This window comes from Aspergillus piperis (assembly GCF_003184755.1).
Source record: "Aspergillus piperis CBS 112811 unplaced genomic scaffold BO85scaffold_22, whole genome shotgun sequence".
In the NCBI taxonomy this organism is placed as follows: Eukaryota; Fungi; Ascomycota; class Eurotiomycetes; order Eurotiales; family Aspergillaceae; genus Aspergillus; species Aspergillus piperis.
Genome location: NW_020291612.1, coordinates 351,485 through 365,546, shown reverse-complemented (window position 1 = coordinate 365,546; position 14,062 = coordinate 351,485). Strand labels below are relative to the sequence as shown.

Here is a 14,062-nt window from a genome sequence, read left to right as displayed (position 1 = left end):
AAATTCCTTAAGTGCCCCATCTTCGAAGAGCGCAACCTTATCGTAGGCGAATATGTTCTCGTATCGGTGCACGATTGAAAGAACGGTACAATGGTTGAAATGACTAGCAACGATGCCTTCCATGAGCGATTGGGTAGAATGATCGACTCTAGAGACAGAAGTTAATTTGTGTAAGCATTTTTCCGCGAAGGCCCCTAATAGGACAAGGAAAAAAAAAAAAAAAATAAAAGAAAGAAAGAAAGAAAAAGAAGAAAAAAGAGAAAAAAAAAGAAATCTAGGGTTGGGAAGGAATATGGGCAACACACCGACTCATGGCTTCATCAAGGATTAGAACCACGCTCTTCCTCGCCATACTGCGCGCAAGTGCCAGCAACTGCCCTTGCCCGGCCGACCATAATTCCGGCTTTATATCAGCGTCCAGTCCGCCCATCTTCTGAACAATAGCAGACAAATGGGTGGCTTCGAGGACGCCTTCCAGGGCGGACTCCGACAGTGTCTCATCAGGATCGATGTTGAGCCGGATGGTTCCGGGCAGAAAGCAAGGGTCTTGGGGCACGACGCTCAGATGCTTGAGGATATCCTGTGAAGAGACATTGATGATGTCGACCCCGTCAATTCGAACAGCGCCGCTTTGTATGGGAAGCAATCCACCAAGGCAGAGCACAAGGGATGACTTGCCACTTCCCGAGCGTCCGCAGATGGCGACTTTATCCCCTGGCTCGATGCGCATCGAGACTGATTTGAGAACGGGATGAGATCTGTTATCTACGGGTCAGGCATCCATGCTTGCGGGCTACCGGCGGGCCACACATCGAATCGAACAATATGCGCGAATGCAGGATAAGTGATTACATACCTGTAAGCTGCGACGACCTTATCGACTTCAATTGCCCCATGACTAGGCCATGTAACCTTCTCATTTAGGGACAAGGAGTCAGCATCGAAACGTTTACTTTGCTCTTCCGACGGCACGGTCTCCGCGAAGCTTTTAATCCGGGAGACCGCCCCAAGGCATGATTCGGTCAGCGACCAGAATTTGAGCAAGCGTGCTAAAGACTGCGTAAAGCTCATGAGGGTCACAATTGCTGTCCCAGATGAGCCGGAATTGAACGAATCTCTGGTAAAGACGATGAGGAACATGAGAAGAACAACCAGTCCACTTGCTAACAGATCCATAGCGAGGGTCAACCATTGTTGGATCATGAAAAGGGTATAGACACATTTCTGTGAGTTATCCACAAGAAGGAGGTTGTTCCTCTCAAACCACCGTTGTCGGCGAAAGGCACGGATGGTAGATATACCGCTCAATGTCTCCGAAAGATGTTGATACAATGGAGCTTTGGTTTCGATGCTGAGAAGGCGCACTTGTCGAGATGTTCGGAGGTAGTACCTCTGAAGACAGTAGCATACTATCAAAAGAGGTGGGACTGTGAGTGACATGTACTTCGCTACGACGAACAGTATGATCATCTTCAGCAAACAAGCCCCCAGCGCTTCGACACTTGTAGTGTTAACATACGAGCAGTTCAAGATACTTCGAAAACAAAATGATTATCAGCACACCAACATACCTTTTGTTGTGTTAATGGCGGCAAGCGGTAATGTCATGTCAGTAAGTTCTAAGTCTTGGTTGAAACTGGAAGTGCAAGCGTTTGATCAGTAGCTGCGACTCTTAGGGCCCCCTAAGCGAGACTTACCGATTCAAAATGTCGCCTGAATTAGCCTCACTAAGCCAGAAGAGCGGAGCACTAGCCATTCGTCAGCGAATGGCTCACCATACTCCGAGGCGCAGGAACTGCAGAGGTGTGTCGTACCGCAAAAGAGCGCTTAGCATGGATAGATGTAGACGTTCTGCAGTGTTGGATATCATGTGAAGAAGGTAAATCCTGTAGCCGGTTATTGTCAGGTAATCCGTAGCATGTGCATGAGTTGGAGATATACCATGAGCTGGCAGCGCCGATAACAACAGCACCTAGCCCAAGAGCAATGAAAACGCCCAAGTACATCCAATGTGGCCTGTTTGGGCTTTCAGTACTGGCCTCTGACCACCACTTGAGCCAGAGTGCTGGGACCGCTCAATCAGCTTTGGTTCAGGTACTACGTCGGTTTGGGAGTTAAGGACTGATCTCACTTGGAAAATTTTGGCAGAACGCAAAGACAAGGACAAGGACCGCGTAAAGAACTGAAAGCCCCAAGCCTGCAGACTTCAGATAATATAGATAAACAGAGCGATCTTTGACCGGCCGCGAGTCCCCCTGCTTTGTATCGAGTACGTCACCATTGGAGGATATGTTAGCGTCGAAAGATTGAGAAGGCTGCTGTTCTGGCGAGGCCAGTTGTTCGAACTCGTGGTCGTCAGGAAACGAAATTTGATGACCAGAAGAGGGTGTCGAAGGGGGAGACGGCTTGTATGTCACCACTGTACCCTCTCTCAGAAGGTGAATCTCATCTGCAAAGGCCGCTACTTTGGCTATGTAGGAAAGTCAGCCTAGGTAGCAGATTAAAGGCCGTTGAGTACAGGAACAAACCATTATTTGTCGATAGGATAACAGTAATGCCCCTGCACCGCAGGTAACCTGTATGCCTGTCCAGTAGTCTTTCACAAATACTATTTATATTGGCCGCATCAAGTCCGCTGAAGATGTCGTCAAGGACCACCATCTTACAACCAGAATAAAGGGCACGAGCAAGGGCCTAGGTTAAAATATTACTGTTAGTGGAAGAGAACACCTGAATCAACATACAGTAGCATCTTACCAGGCGTTGTTTCTGCCCTCCACTGAGCATGAACCCCTGCCCTCCGATTCGGGTAAAGTCTCGTTCTGGCAGAGCTTGAACCTCCTCGGTCAAACAGCACAGCCAGAGTACGTGACGGTACCAGTCCGGTTGAAAGTCGAGCGGGCCAACGATGTTACCCCGGATACTGGTATCCACCAGCCAGGGGGTCTGGGCGCAGTATGCAATGGGCATAGATGCTATTGATACACGGCCGCTACTTACAACGGTCTCACCTAGCACAGTCTCCAGTAGCATCGTCTTTCCGGTGCCTATTGGCCCCATGACCGCGGCAAAGGAGCCTTCTGGCACGCTCAAGTCCACACAGCAGAGCACATCGCATCCTGAAGGTTCCCACCTTATGAAAGCATCTCTGCATTCCACAATGGTTCCCCTATTTGGATCCAATACACCGCTACTATCACTGTCAAGTCGGGTCTTCGATGCATTGTGTAGCGCGATATAATCTTGAATTCGACTGAAAGAGCCAAGACATTGGACGATAGCTGGTAACGTTTGTATGAAGGTCCAGACTGGCATCGTAATGAGTGTCATTAAGGACAATGCCGTAAATGCCTGAGAGGAATTCAAAGAGTAAATCTTTGTTGTGAATGAAAATATCGTGAATAATGTGAACGAGGCTGCCGGAGCAGCAAGCCACGGGAAGCTGGCTGTAGATGATATGTCAGCAGAGCGTTTTTGCAATCAAACCAAACATGCGGAGGTTATTGAGAAGCCGATGACAAGAGATGAATTATTATCTGCAGCAGTGGAAGAACGCTTACAGATAAGAACTTCCCAAAATATCAGTATGCGAAATTTACGCGAAGTGGCGATCTCGGTAGAACGAAATCCAGCGATGACTGCCTCGACTCGATTACAAAGTCCAAGTACTTTGAATGATTTTATGCTGCTTAAGGCTTGCCTGGTAGCATGCATTCTGAGCTCGACCTTTGTAATCCATGCACGCTGGGCTCTATTCTTGGACTTCGAGACTTTGGTTATTATCGATATGCATCCTGGTATGCGTCAGAGGCAAAGCTAATGAGGTACTGTATTGAAAATACATACCCAGGGAGAGGATGACGGGTACGATGCATGACACCGCAAGCTGGCGTTCTAATAGCCACAGTGCCAGTCCAATGTCAATAGGGGATGCCCATATCTCATGTATGTCACGTAAGCTAGTTGAAATACGCTCCACGTCTGTACCAATCAGTGTGATAGCCGTGTCAGTGCCCATATTGCCGGATCGTCGTGTTAGGGTCTGCGCATAGACTGCCGCAAGAAGACTGCCACGAATACTAATAATGAACTGATACGTCTGTCGACTATAGAACGCCGTGGATACCTGAGACACGTTAAGATTGGAATATGAATCGTGCGAAGCAACAATCATATCCATTGTCCACTCACAGCAAGACCAATATATACAATCCCTGAAGCTGCTATCAACCCATACCCCTTGTTTCTTGTCTCTTGACTTTCTGGAAGTGCTGCGTACGTGGTAATTTCACTGACCAAAAGGGGCTGCATAATAGTAAACGCCGAGAGACAAAGCCGAGGGATGACTGCCCTGAAAAAGGCCATCTTGTACGTCCGTAGGAGTGTGATTGGCAATTGATTTCCTTTGGATTGATCGGCTACTAAACAGGATCATGAGCTTTAATGTCCATAGCGAGTGCAGGTGCCATGTAGGGCTCAGTGGGTAAGCATACCTTTTTCCCAAAACCTCTGTAACTGCTTCTTTAGCCGCAAGCTCGTTAACTCCAGGGCAACAGGGGGGACATCTGGTAAGCCCAAGGGGCGGGTAAACCCTTTCTGCAATACCGGAAGAACCCATGTTAACAGTCCCAGGCCGAAAAGACCACTTGTCTCCTCGAGGGTTGTCTGTCGATATCTTGATGCATCCTGTGAGTTGTCCTTTTTTACGGATTCTGAGATAAGCAAAATAAGGTGAGCGGCTAGCACAGTACTGCATAGGGCTGTTATGCAGGACGAATTAGATGCCAACCAGAACGAACGGATAATAACACCATCAAATAGCACCACCAGAAAAAGATAGATGTTGATTAGAAGTGGTGGTCGCAGTGTCCGATTATGCTCCAAGTATGATAGCCACAGTGCTACACAAGTTCCAGAAATTCGCAACAATTGGGCAGCCAAGCTTGCCGAGGTCTTGAGAACGGCTAATCGTTGACGGAACACGAGCAAAGCAACCTCGATTGAAAATAGAGTGAGATATAATGTCTGCATCTTGTTAGCAAGAGAGCCTATATCCAAGGTCGCCATTTCGCGACTGACCGAACTGTAGAGAACTCTATAGGCCCTGATAATTATAATTGGTTTCCGGTACAACTGCAACGCCCGGATGATGCCTAAGATAAGAAAGATGGAAGAAGGAACACAAACTAGAAAGACATCCTCGAAAAGCAAGGTAAAATCAAATGATCGGCATTGTGTTGCTACCACGGGGCCGAAGGAGGCATCGCTAGCCTGGCAAACGCTTTGAATTCCCATAGCGACAACTGCTAGAAACGGATTATTAGGTATGTAGGATGGGGTTACAGTAAATAGTCACAGCCCCAAGGTATCGGCGATGTTCCGACTTCGGCGCTCAATACTTGCCGGTCAAGTGAGGCGATGATGCTCATCAGGCTAATCTCAGCCTTGCCTCAAGTACGAGATTACGCAGATCTTCGACCCTGAAAAGGTAGCTGCTCGTGTGCCCCAACGCCTTACTCTTCAGATCTGTGGACTGAATATCGCGCAATCATCCTTCAGGGTTTGCAACAGACTACGCCCGTGTGTGCGGGAGGGCCCGCGGGCGGAGCGGCACGATCCCAGCCAATCATGCCCTATATGGGATACTTGAGTGGCATGGCTTATATGGGGGCGATTTTTCGGCGACACCGATCTAGAACCCGCATGAGGGTGTTATCCAACATAAGCATCTGCTGCTGCAGGCCTAAATCTCATGCCAGAAGCAAAGAAGAGGCATGGGTGGGAAATAACGCCATTAGGACAAGCGATCTCGTCATGTTCCTGAGGATTGCCGATCAGTCAAGTCAGACGGCTGGACCCCTGCTTTCCACTGAGCGATAGACGGGAGCTTGAATTGGCAAGTATGGAATTGCCGAACTACTTAAGAACGATGAGTGTCACTTGAATTGTTGCTATTCAGCGCCCACCCGTCTTTTCATCATCCATTGTGACAAAGTAACAGGGTAAAATTATGCCTCATTCAGAAGCCTCTCGGGAGGGTATGGAAACCACTGCCAACGTTACGAGCGGCGCTCATGGAGTACGTATACCCTGCATGTTTGTTTCAGAGAGTATACTAATCGCCAATCCAGAAGCAAACCCAGATCCGGGTCCTAGTTGCTTGCCCTCGTTCGGGTTCCACACTCTTCATGCGAATCTTTCGCGAACTCCCTCGCTGTGCAGTTACGAGTCGCTTGATTCTGCAAGGAAATTATCACAAATTCAGCGACCAGACTCTAGCTCGAATCAAGCCAGACTATACTACTTTCTCTCATCCTGAAGCCCACCCGGTCTATCAAGAAGCGGTGTCAGAAGGCTTTACCACACTAGTCACCAAAGAGGAATTGGGTCACGAATTCTTCAAGGGCGAATGTGACTTCAACGTACTTCCCAATCGAAACGCCTACGAGAAAACGCGGCCCGCTTTTCTCGTCCGGGATCCTGTGCGAGTGTTTGATAGTTGGAAAAATATGGGTTGGGGTGATCTATACAGCTTCTTCATTTGTTATCGGTCACTCTTCAAAATGCTCACGGCCAGCCCAACACCTCAGGTTATCCTGTATGAGCAATTGGTGGCCAATCCCAGGGACACAGTAACCACACTGGCAAAGTACTGGGGCATTGAATACGATGATGGCTGTTTGGAGTTTAGGCAACCTTTTGGGGATTATCTATTCAACGGGTACCGAGAGCAATCGATCTATCAGGGTGCCGTTCCTGACGGGCTCTTCAATCGCGTCAAGTCTCATACCCACGTTGAGGACTTCCACGGCCACGGGCTGCTATCCGCACTTGAAATTGAACATATCGAAGCCGAAGTAGGTGGCCTGTACCTGGAGGCCTATGGCCCCCAGCTAGATCCCATATCAAGTCTTCTCTCTGGAAAGACGTGGTTTGGCTTCGATCTCGACGATACACTGCACGAGTTTCGCAAAGCATCTGCTCATGCCTCCCATGCTGTCTTCGCCGCAATTCGAGCCAACCATCCGGAGACCAACAACACAATCGATGATCTTCAGGCCACCTATCGTGACATCCTTCGTTCAAACACTGCAAATGCGTTCACAGATGGGAAATCATCCGAAGATTATCGCAGCGACAGGTTTAGATGTCTTCTCGAAGCCCATGGGCATACGTCTTCTCGGGTAGAAGTGGAAGAGTTGTTGGCAGTATACAAGAGCAGCCTCCGTGCCGCCCTGACACTGAAGGCCGGGGCACTTCGTCTCCTACAGAAGCTCAAGTCTCATGGTAAGAAGGTTATTGTCGTCACCGAGGGACCGCAAGATGCACAAGAATGGACGATGTCAGAGCTTGGGTTACAGGAATTGATCGATATCCTCGTCACTACCAATGAGGTCGGAGTGTCCAAGGTAGATGGTCTGTTTTCTGCGGTCCTAGAAAAGCACAGCATTGTCCCAACTGATATGGTATACGTGGGGGACAGCGAACAGCGCGACATTGAACCAGCGCGGGCCGCCGGGATAGACACTGTGCTGTATGATGAGAAGAGCAACTGCCGGCTTCAGGACCCTCACGACCTGCGGCTAAACTCGCTCCCAAAACTGGAGTATCTGATGGCCCGTTCTTGGGCTGCCTGAGTTGTGGTCTCTGAGTAATCTTCATTAACAAAGTGATTCTTTGATGTTAAGAGACTACTCGAGTCGACAACATGTTTGTATATGTTGGAAGTGTTGACTGTAAAATGTGTGCATCTTGGATTTCGATTATTTTTCGGATAAAACTGAGGCGACAGCTGTGGGTGGTTACATTCACTAGCTATATGCTCTTCGTACAAAATATAGCTAATTTAGGTAAGAAGAAGCATCGAGGGAAAAAAAGAAATGGAAATTTGAGCGCGGTAAGGAAATATTTACCAATAAGTGACTTACAGAGTATTTATTAGAATTATGGTTGAGGCTATACTTTGAGAGGCTATATGAGGAGCAAATAGTAGGTGTTTCTGTGGGTAAAGGAATAAAGATGGTAAAGATTTTCGACTAGAAGAGGCGCACTCTTATCAGCGTCCCAAGTATCATGTGGCCTCCGATTTAAACCAACAATGAATCACGAATTTCAAAAATGTCAATCGACGAAATGACACCGAACTTCGTACGGGGTCAACTGGGGCTTGTTAAATCTAAACAGGCCAAGATCGATAGGGCTCATTTCTATTCACCGCAATTTCTGAACGGTAAGGCCCCGGGGATTAGGGATGTAAGCATTTTTCTGCCTACGTCAAGGTTTCAACTTGTAACTTGATTGAACAACTGTTCATATAGATGGGATAAAATTATTCAAACAGATGGGATAGGAATCAGCTCACTAGCCACATTGTCAGTCTGAAAGAGATATTTTCCAGTTTCAGACCGCCGCACCCAACACCTCACTACTTCTTCATACACTCCTATTCTATGTATTCGAATAAGCAGGATCATGCATCTAAATATAGATTGCTGGCCCTCTTTTACAAAGAATGAACTGTTTAGTAGTTGCGATCTTTATATAACGAGTGTAAGATGTGCTATATCTAGTAGCATATCCTACGACTTGTCTAGAACCTTATCTTCTATTCAGTAGCTTCTAAGCGGGCATCTTTATTGCTCTGTGGTTCAGTCACTACGAAACGATTAGTTATTCCTTCTCTGGCTTACTAATAATTTCAGGTCTCCTAGATATTCATTTCCTAGAGTGCTGTAATCTGACCGTAACCTGGCGGGCAAGTGAAAGTTTAGAAATTCATTAACCGTCATATAGATACTTTACTCTGTACACTGTGATACCCGACGTAGATTGGACATCAAATGGAGGAGGAAAAACTAAATAAACAAAATTAAAATAAAAACAAAAATAAAAATCAATGAATAAAGAAATGCGCAGTAAACGACATGGAGGGCGATTTGTGGTATCGAAAAATGGGAGAGGTGCCGGAACATTGCCCTTCTTGGCCTTCATTCTGACCATTACCCCTCCCCAGTCTTTCGGGAATGAATGCCATTGACGGATGAACCTGCTTGATGTGAACCAGTTTAGTGGCTAGCCATTAGAAGGTTTTAGCACCCCGCTATCGAGACAAGCGAGGTTCTGCAGAAGTTATTTTTGCAGCATCAGCTGCACTAGACCTGCACGGGTAATGTAGTCCGACAAGGTCTAACATGGCCGTTAGTACCGGACGACTTGATTAGTGCCCTCCCCCAAGGCCCCGTTACGAGCCCCCTTACAGACGTCCGCTAGCATCCGCGTTTGCCATGGCTGAAACGTTGCCCCTGGCCTAGTCCACTAATTTCATTCCATGTTATGGTGATGAGATTGGGATCTTTAACAATTATGGCTTTCTTCGGTGGATAATATAATGTATCAATCCTGTGTAGTGCTATGGGAATCCTTCGACCGCAACTCTTGTCATTACCATTGATGAAGAGAAACTATGATTTACTAGCAACAAACATGGTTCCACAATTCTTGAACAAGCATTTAGGTTCCCGCTGGCTATTCTCCGTTGCACTGGCTGTTCCTGCGCACGGTGCAACGTTTATCTCCACCAATGATTACCCTCAAAAGGCCCATGGCTGCAGCCACCCAGATAACTTGTGTACACCTAACAAGTACTGTGAATGGTAGGAATCTCTTCATGTATGGTCGGCTGAATTTGTGGTCGGTTTCCGGCGCCAGGATCAAGTCCGGTCTTTCCACTACGGACATAGACCCGCCACCAAAACGTCCATAGCGGCCTCGCTTCGTCAACGCCCTTTATGTTTACCCCTGACATCCAGTAAAGATAGCTCCCCGTAAGAATATAAAGGGTCGAATATCATGTCTCTAAAAACCTCTCTGGGTATTCCTTGTCATCACTTTTTTTGATTACAGATCTCTTATTCTGTTCGCTCTTCGCCTGATATAACAATGGTCCGTCAACTTATCTTAATCGGTGGCCTGCTGGCAGCTGTTGCTGTGCATGCGGCGCCTGCCGAACCCGCTCATCCCATGGTTACGGAAGCTCCTGACGCCAATTTGGTCGAAACGCGAGCGACAACTTGCACCTTCTCGGGGTCCGAAGGTGCCTCCAAGGCCAGCAAGTCGAAAACTTCTTGCTCCACCATTTACCTGTCCGACGTGGCCGTCCCATCCGGCACCACCCTTGACCTCACTGATCTTAATGATGGGACCCACGTACGTTATCCTCTTATCTGAGCCGAATCTTGTACCCAAGGCCGTCAAGGGCTCAGGCTGATAGATGTGCCAGGTAATCTTCCAAGGAGAAACCACTTTCGGTTATGAGGAATGGACAGGGCCTCTCGTGAGTGTTTCTGGAACGGATATTACCGTCGAGGGGGAGAGCGGCGCGGTGCTCAATGGTGATGGCAGCCGCTGGTGGGACGGAGAGGGTGGTAATGGCGGTAAAACAAAGCCCAAGTTCTTCTATGCCCATGACTTGACCTCTTCCACCATCAAGAGCATCTACGTTGAGAACTCTCCTGTGCAAGTGTTCAGTATCGATGGCTCCACTGATCTCACCATGACTGATATCACTGTGGATAACACTGACGGTGACACCGACGACCTCGCTGCCAATACGGATGGTTTTGACATCGGGGAAAGCACCTATATCACGATCACCGGTGCTGAGATTTACAACCAGGACGACTGCGTTGCTATCAATTCCGGAGAGGTATGCCCACCCTGGCACTGTGGCGGAGAGAGAGAGGCGTTGCTGACCATCCCGTAGAATATTTATTTCAGCGCCAGTGTTTGTTCCGGGGGTCATGGCCTGTCGATTGGCTCAGTTGGTGGCCGGGATGATAACACCGTCAAAAATGTTACTTTTTATGATGTCAACGTCCTCAAGTCCCAGCAAGGTAAGAGAAACAACTTGAGCAACCCTTCTGGCAATCTCTAACGTGGGCTTTAGCGATCCGTATCAAGACCATCTACGGCGACACTGGCTCCGTCAGCGAAGTTACTTACCATGAGATCGCCTTTTCAGACGCTACAGATTATGGCATTATCATTGAGCAGAACTACGATGACACCTCCAAGACTCCTACTACAGGAGTGCCGATAACAGATTTTGTGCTCGAGAACATCATCGGAACGTGTGAGGATGATGACTGCACAGAAGTATACATTGCCTGTGGTGATGGCAGCTGTTCGGACTGGACCTGGACTGGTGTGAGTGTGACCGGTGGCAAAGTCAGTGACGACTGCCTCAATGTTCCCTCGGGAATTAGCTGCGATTTGTAGGACGGTGTGGTAGGGGAGATATTCCCGGATACTCTGTGGACACATATTTAGCTAGCCCTGTGTAGTGTGTGGCCTATTCATCTACACTTTTCACTGCGTGTAATACCACTTATTTGCCCGAGAAGGGAGCAGTCCATGCTATGGCTTAAATTTTGCCGGTCGGAATCCGAGGTTCTGCGGGATTCGTCGAGGAGCAAAGCGAAATGCTACCAAAGGCCCTCGGTCACATTATGCTGAATGCCTTCATAGATGAGGATAGGCTTAGGAAGTCAAAAGGTACCAATTGTAGCGACCTGGTACACGGTAGAGTCGAAATGGAATGTGGCTGTTATGGCTTGGCTAACGTAGCACATGGCCCGACTTCTCCTGATTAGCAGCCCGCTTAACCTTCGCTTGGCTTTCCTGTGTGGTAGGTCACGATCGGTGTTGTGGCTGTGCGTGCAGTGTTGACAACTTGGTCATTGCAGGCTAAGAATTGAAGGATCGGGAAAATGTACCAACCAAGTAAAGAGGCCGGATCTTGTTTCCCCGTCGCCGATTCCCGAGTGGCAATCACGTGCCATGTCCGTGCACAGGCTGTGACGCCATAGACCCATTGTTCATCTTCCATGATTCCATGGAAATACCTCTGGTGAACATGGAAGGAAGGAATCACTTGGTTTTCTACAGCGATTGAGTTATCTGCATCATTATCGCTCATGTCGTAACTGGTAGTATACCTCGATCAGATGAAAGCACTTTAATATTCATTGTGTAAATATATATATGTTTTTATATGTATATCGTATCTTTTCCATCGGTGCCGAGTCGAGTGTCATCTGGCATTGTCAAAGCACTGTCATGGTTCAATGATGAATCATCGAAGTCCGCGTATCCATGGAATGCAATGCTGGTATAGACTCTCCCAACCAATGAAAGGGTCCCTTGGCCAGTCCGATATTCTGCAATGCTCCAAGAGACCTGAACCCATGGTTACAGGATCTCGGGATAATCTAGGGGCGAGATATCGATTTTCACTACCGCCCTGCTCTTGGCTTTCTTTAATGACCTCAAGCCTTTGCCGCATCAATCTGGACTGTTAATGATAGTCAACTACCAGATGCATGGATTGACATCGGGTTGAACAGTGACCGTCCAAGGCAGCCCAAAACTCGCCGTCCATGACGGTCAACCGCAATGCCGCCGTCCGCGCCGTCCCTGCAGTATTTTTGGCTGTGACTTCCATCACGGTCCTGCTCCGTTGCTATGTCCGGTTAAGGCTGGTAAAAGCCTTTGGATGGGATGATGGCCTCATGGTCCTAGCCATGGTATGTGGCGACCTTGCGACAGCGGATGAGATGGACAAGGCTGACCTCTTCACAGGCCGTCTATGCCATGTTCTGTGGCGTCATGATCGGAGGCAGTCTATACGGCACGGGAAAACATTTCGCTGACTTAACGACAAGCCACCGAGTTACGGCAATGAAGGTGTGTATAATCGTCGTTTTCGGATCACGGTTCCTGTCAACTGACAACCTATTCAGTACTGGTGGCTTTGCGAGATTGGATACTGCTTCTCTTCCATTTTTTGCAAATGTTCAATATGCATCTTTCTCACTCGTATCACCATCAAGCGACCGCACCTGGCATTTCTATACATCATCATGACTTGCACCGTCCTAATGGGGCTTGTGCTCATGTTTTCGCTTTTGCTGCAGTGTCGTCCTGTATCTTATTTCTGGACCAGGGTCGCCTTTGATCCCACTGTGGAGGGAACGTGTGTGAAGACCGAATTAGTTATTGCCCTGACCTGGGCATACAGCGCAGTTGCTGCCTGCTGTGATCTAGCGGTTGGGATTGTTCCATACTTTATCATTCGAAAGTTGAATATGCCGTGGCGGAGAAAAGTGGCTGCGATCGGTATCAGCAGCATCGGTTGCATGTGGGTAGCCTGATATATCTGTCCCGTATCACTTCCAGTCTCACTAACTAAACTGTTGACAGCGCCTGCTGTGCCGTCATTGTTCGCATCCCTTATGTGCCCACATTTGCCGATCCGGACTTCCTTTGTGAGATGCCCTTGCCCTTGCCTCTTTCTCCCTGTTTCGCATATTATACCCCCCTCTCCTTTACGCAAACATTTGAGCCTAATAGAACATAGACGCGACTTATGAGGTGGCCGTTTGGTCTAATGTCGAGGTTGGCCTGGGAATCTTTGCGGGTAGTATGGCCACTCTACATCCGTTACTCAAGCATCTTCGGACATTCTTCACCAAACCTGGAATGACGCGGTTGAGCTCACGCAGCTCGTCCGGGCCGGGGCCCACAGCTCCCAAGGCCGACTTTGTTTCTGTCTCTTCCTACCCATCAGCGCCCGTAACCTTATTTCGCCCGGGGAATGTCGTGAACATGACCACCACTATCCAAGGGGACGGAGCAGGCGTGGCCCACCCTGATTCCTGTTCACCCAGAGCCAGCCGTGACACTGGGAGGCGTACGAATGACATTCTCATCCAACAGACTTTTAACCTGGATACCGGGTGGGACTCTAGGAATAGCAGTGTGGTGTGATAGATCCCAGATTGATCTGGGTTGACAATGTGTACTTTTATCAGCTAAGATGATATGACCAATCAGCTTAATTGGCCGAGTTCCAGGGCCGGTTGGGGGGGAAGTCATACGTCCTTCCTATGGGGAAGTTTCCGTGAAGATAGGCAGGCAGAATAGATCTCAGTGTAGAGTCGTCAGGAATTGTTGTAAAGCTCCCCTGAAGTAGTTCCACCACATCAGCAGACGGCCTTGCTTC

The 14,062-nt window shown here is 48.3% G+C and overlaps 4 protein-coding genes across 4 annotated transcripts; 3 read left to right on the top strand and 1 right to left on the bottom strand.

Annotated features, from left to right (window-relative positions):
* BO85DRAFT_428965 (uncharacterized protein) lies at positions 1-5,295 on the bottom strand (the record flags this gene model as incomplete). The annotated part of the gene is made up of 14 exons (XM_025658231.1): positions 1-148; positions 306-758; positions 857-1,493; positions 1,572-1,636; positions 1,698-1,748; positions 1,815-1,886; positions 1,942-2,065; positions 2,132-2,470; positions 2,529-2,694; positions 2,758-3,446; positions 3,561-3,794; positions 3,847-4,126; positions 4,192-4,418; positions 4,494-5,295. Coding segments are annotated over 14 exons (4,287 nt in total), but the record flags the coding sequence as incomplete, so codon positions are not given.
* Positions 5,296-5,987: 692 nt separating this feature from the next.
* BO85DRAFT_503865 (HAD-like protein) lies at positions 5,988-7,637 on the top strand (the record flags this gene model as incomplete). The annotated part of the gene is made up of 2 exons (XM_025664261.1): positions 5,988-6,079; positions 6,132-7,637. Exons 1-2 carry the CDS (start codon positions 6,011-6,013, stop codon positions 7,635-7,637), a joined length of 1,575 nt encoding a protein of 524 aa, XP_025511681.1. The 5' UTR covers positions 5,988-6,010.
* A 2,218-nt stretch (positions 7,638-9,855) lies between these two features.
* On the top strand, positions 9,856-11,384 carry BO85DRAFT_405345 (glycoside hydrolase family 28 protein). Its single transcript, XM_025657296.1, has 4 exons — positions 9,856-10,206; positions 10,280-10,705; positions 10,763-10,892; positions 10,946-11,384. Exons 1-4 carry the CDS (start codon positions 9,940-9,942, stop codon positions 11,275-11,277), a joined length of 1,155 nt encoding a protein of 384 aa, XP_025511680.1. The 5' UTR covers positions 9,856-9,939; the 3' UTR covers positions 11,278-11,384.
* Positions 11,385-12,437: 1,053 nt separating this feature from the next.
* On the top strand, positions 12,438-13,827 carry BO85DRAFT_471741 (uncharacterized protein; the record flags this gene model as incomplete). The annotated part of the gene is made up of 5 exons (XM_025662500.1): positions 12,438-12,584; positions 12,640-12,744; positions 12,801-13,198; positions 13,261-13,325; positions 13,418-13,827. 5 exons carry the CDS (start codon positions 12,438-12,440, stop codon positions 13,825-13,827), a joined length of 1,125 nt encoding a protein of 374 aa, XP_025511679.1.
* Positions 13,828-14,062: the final 235 nt, after the last annotated feature.

Excerpts from the sequence above, each read along its gene's own strand:
- BO85DRAFT_405345 (XM_025657296.1), top strand. The coding sequence starts at position 9,940 with ATGGTCCGTCAACTTATCTTAATCGGTGGCCTGCTGGCAGCTGTTGCT. Across the intron at positions 10,706-10,762 it reads TTGCTATCAATTCCGGAGAG|AATATTTATTTCAGCGCCAG; the intron begins GTATGCCCACCC and ends ACCATCCCGTAG. Across the intron at positions 10,893-10,945 it reads CGTCCTCAAGTCCCAGCAAG|CGATCCGTATCAAGACCATC; the intron begins GTAAGAGAAACA and ends CGTGGGCTTTAG.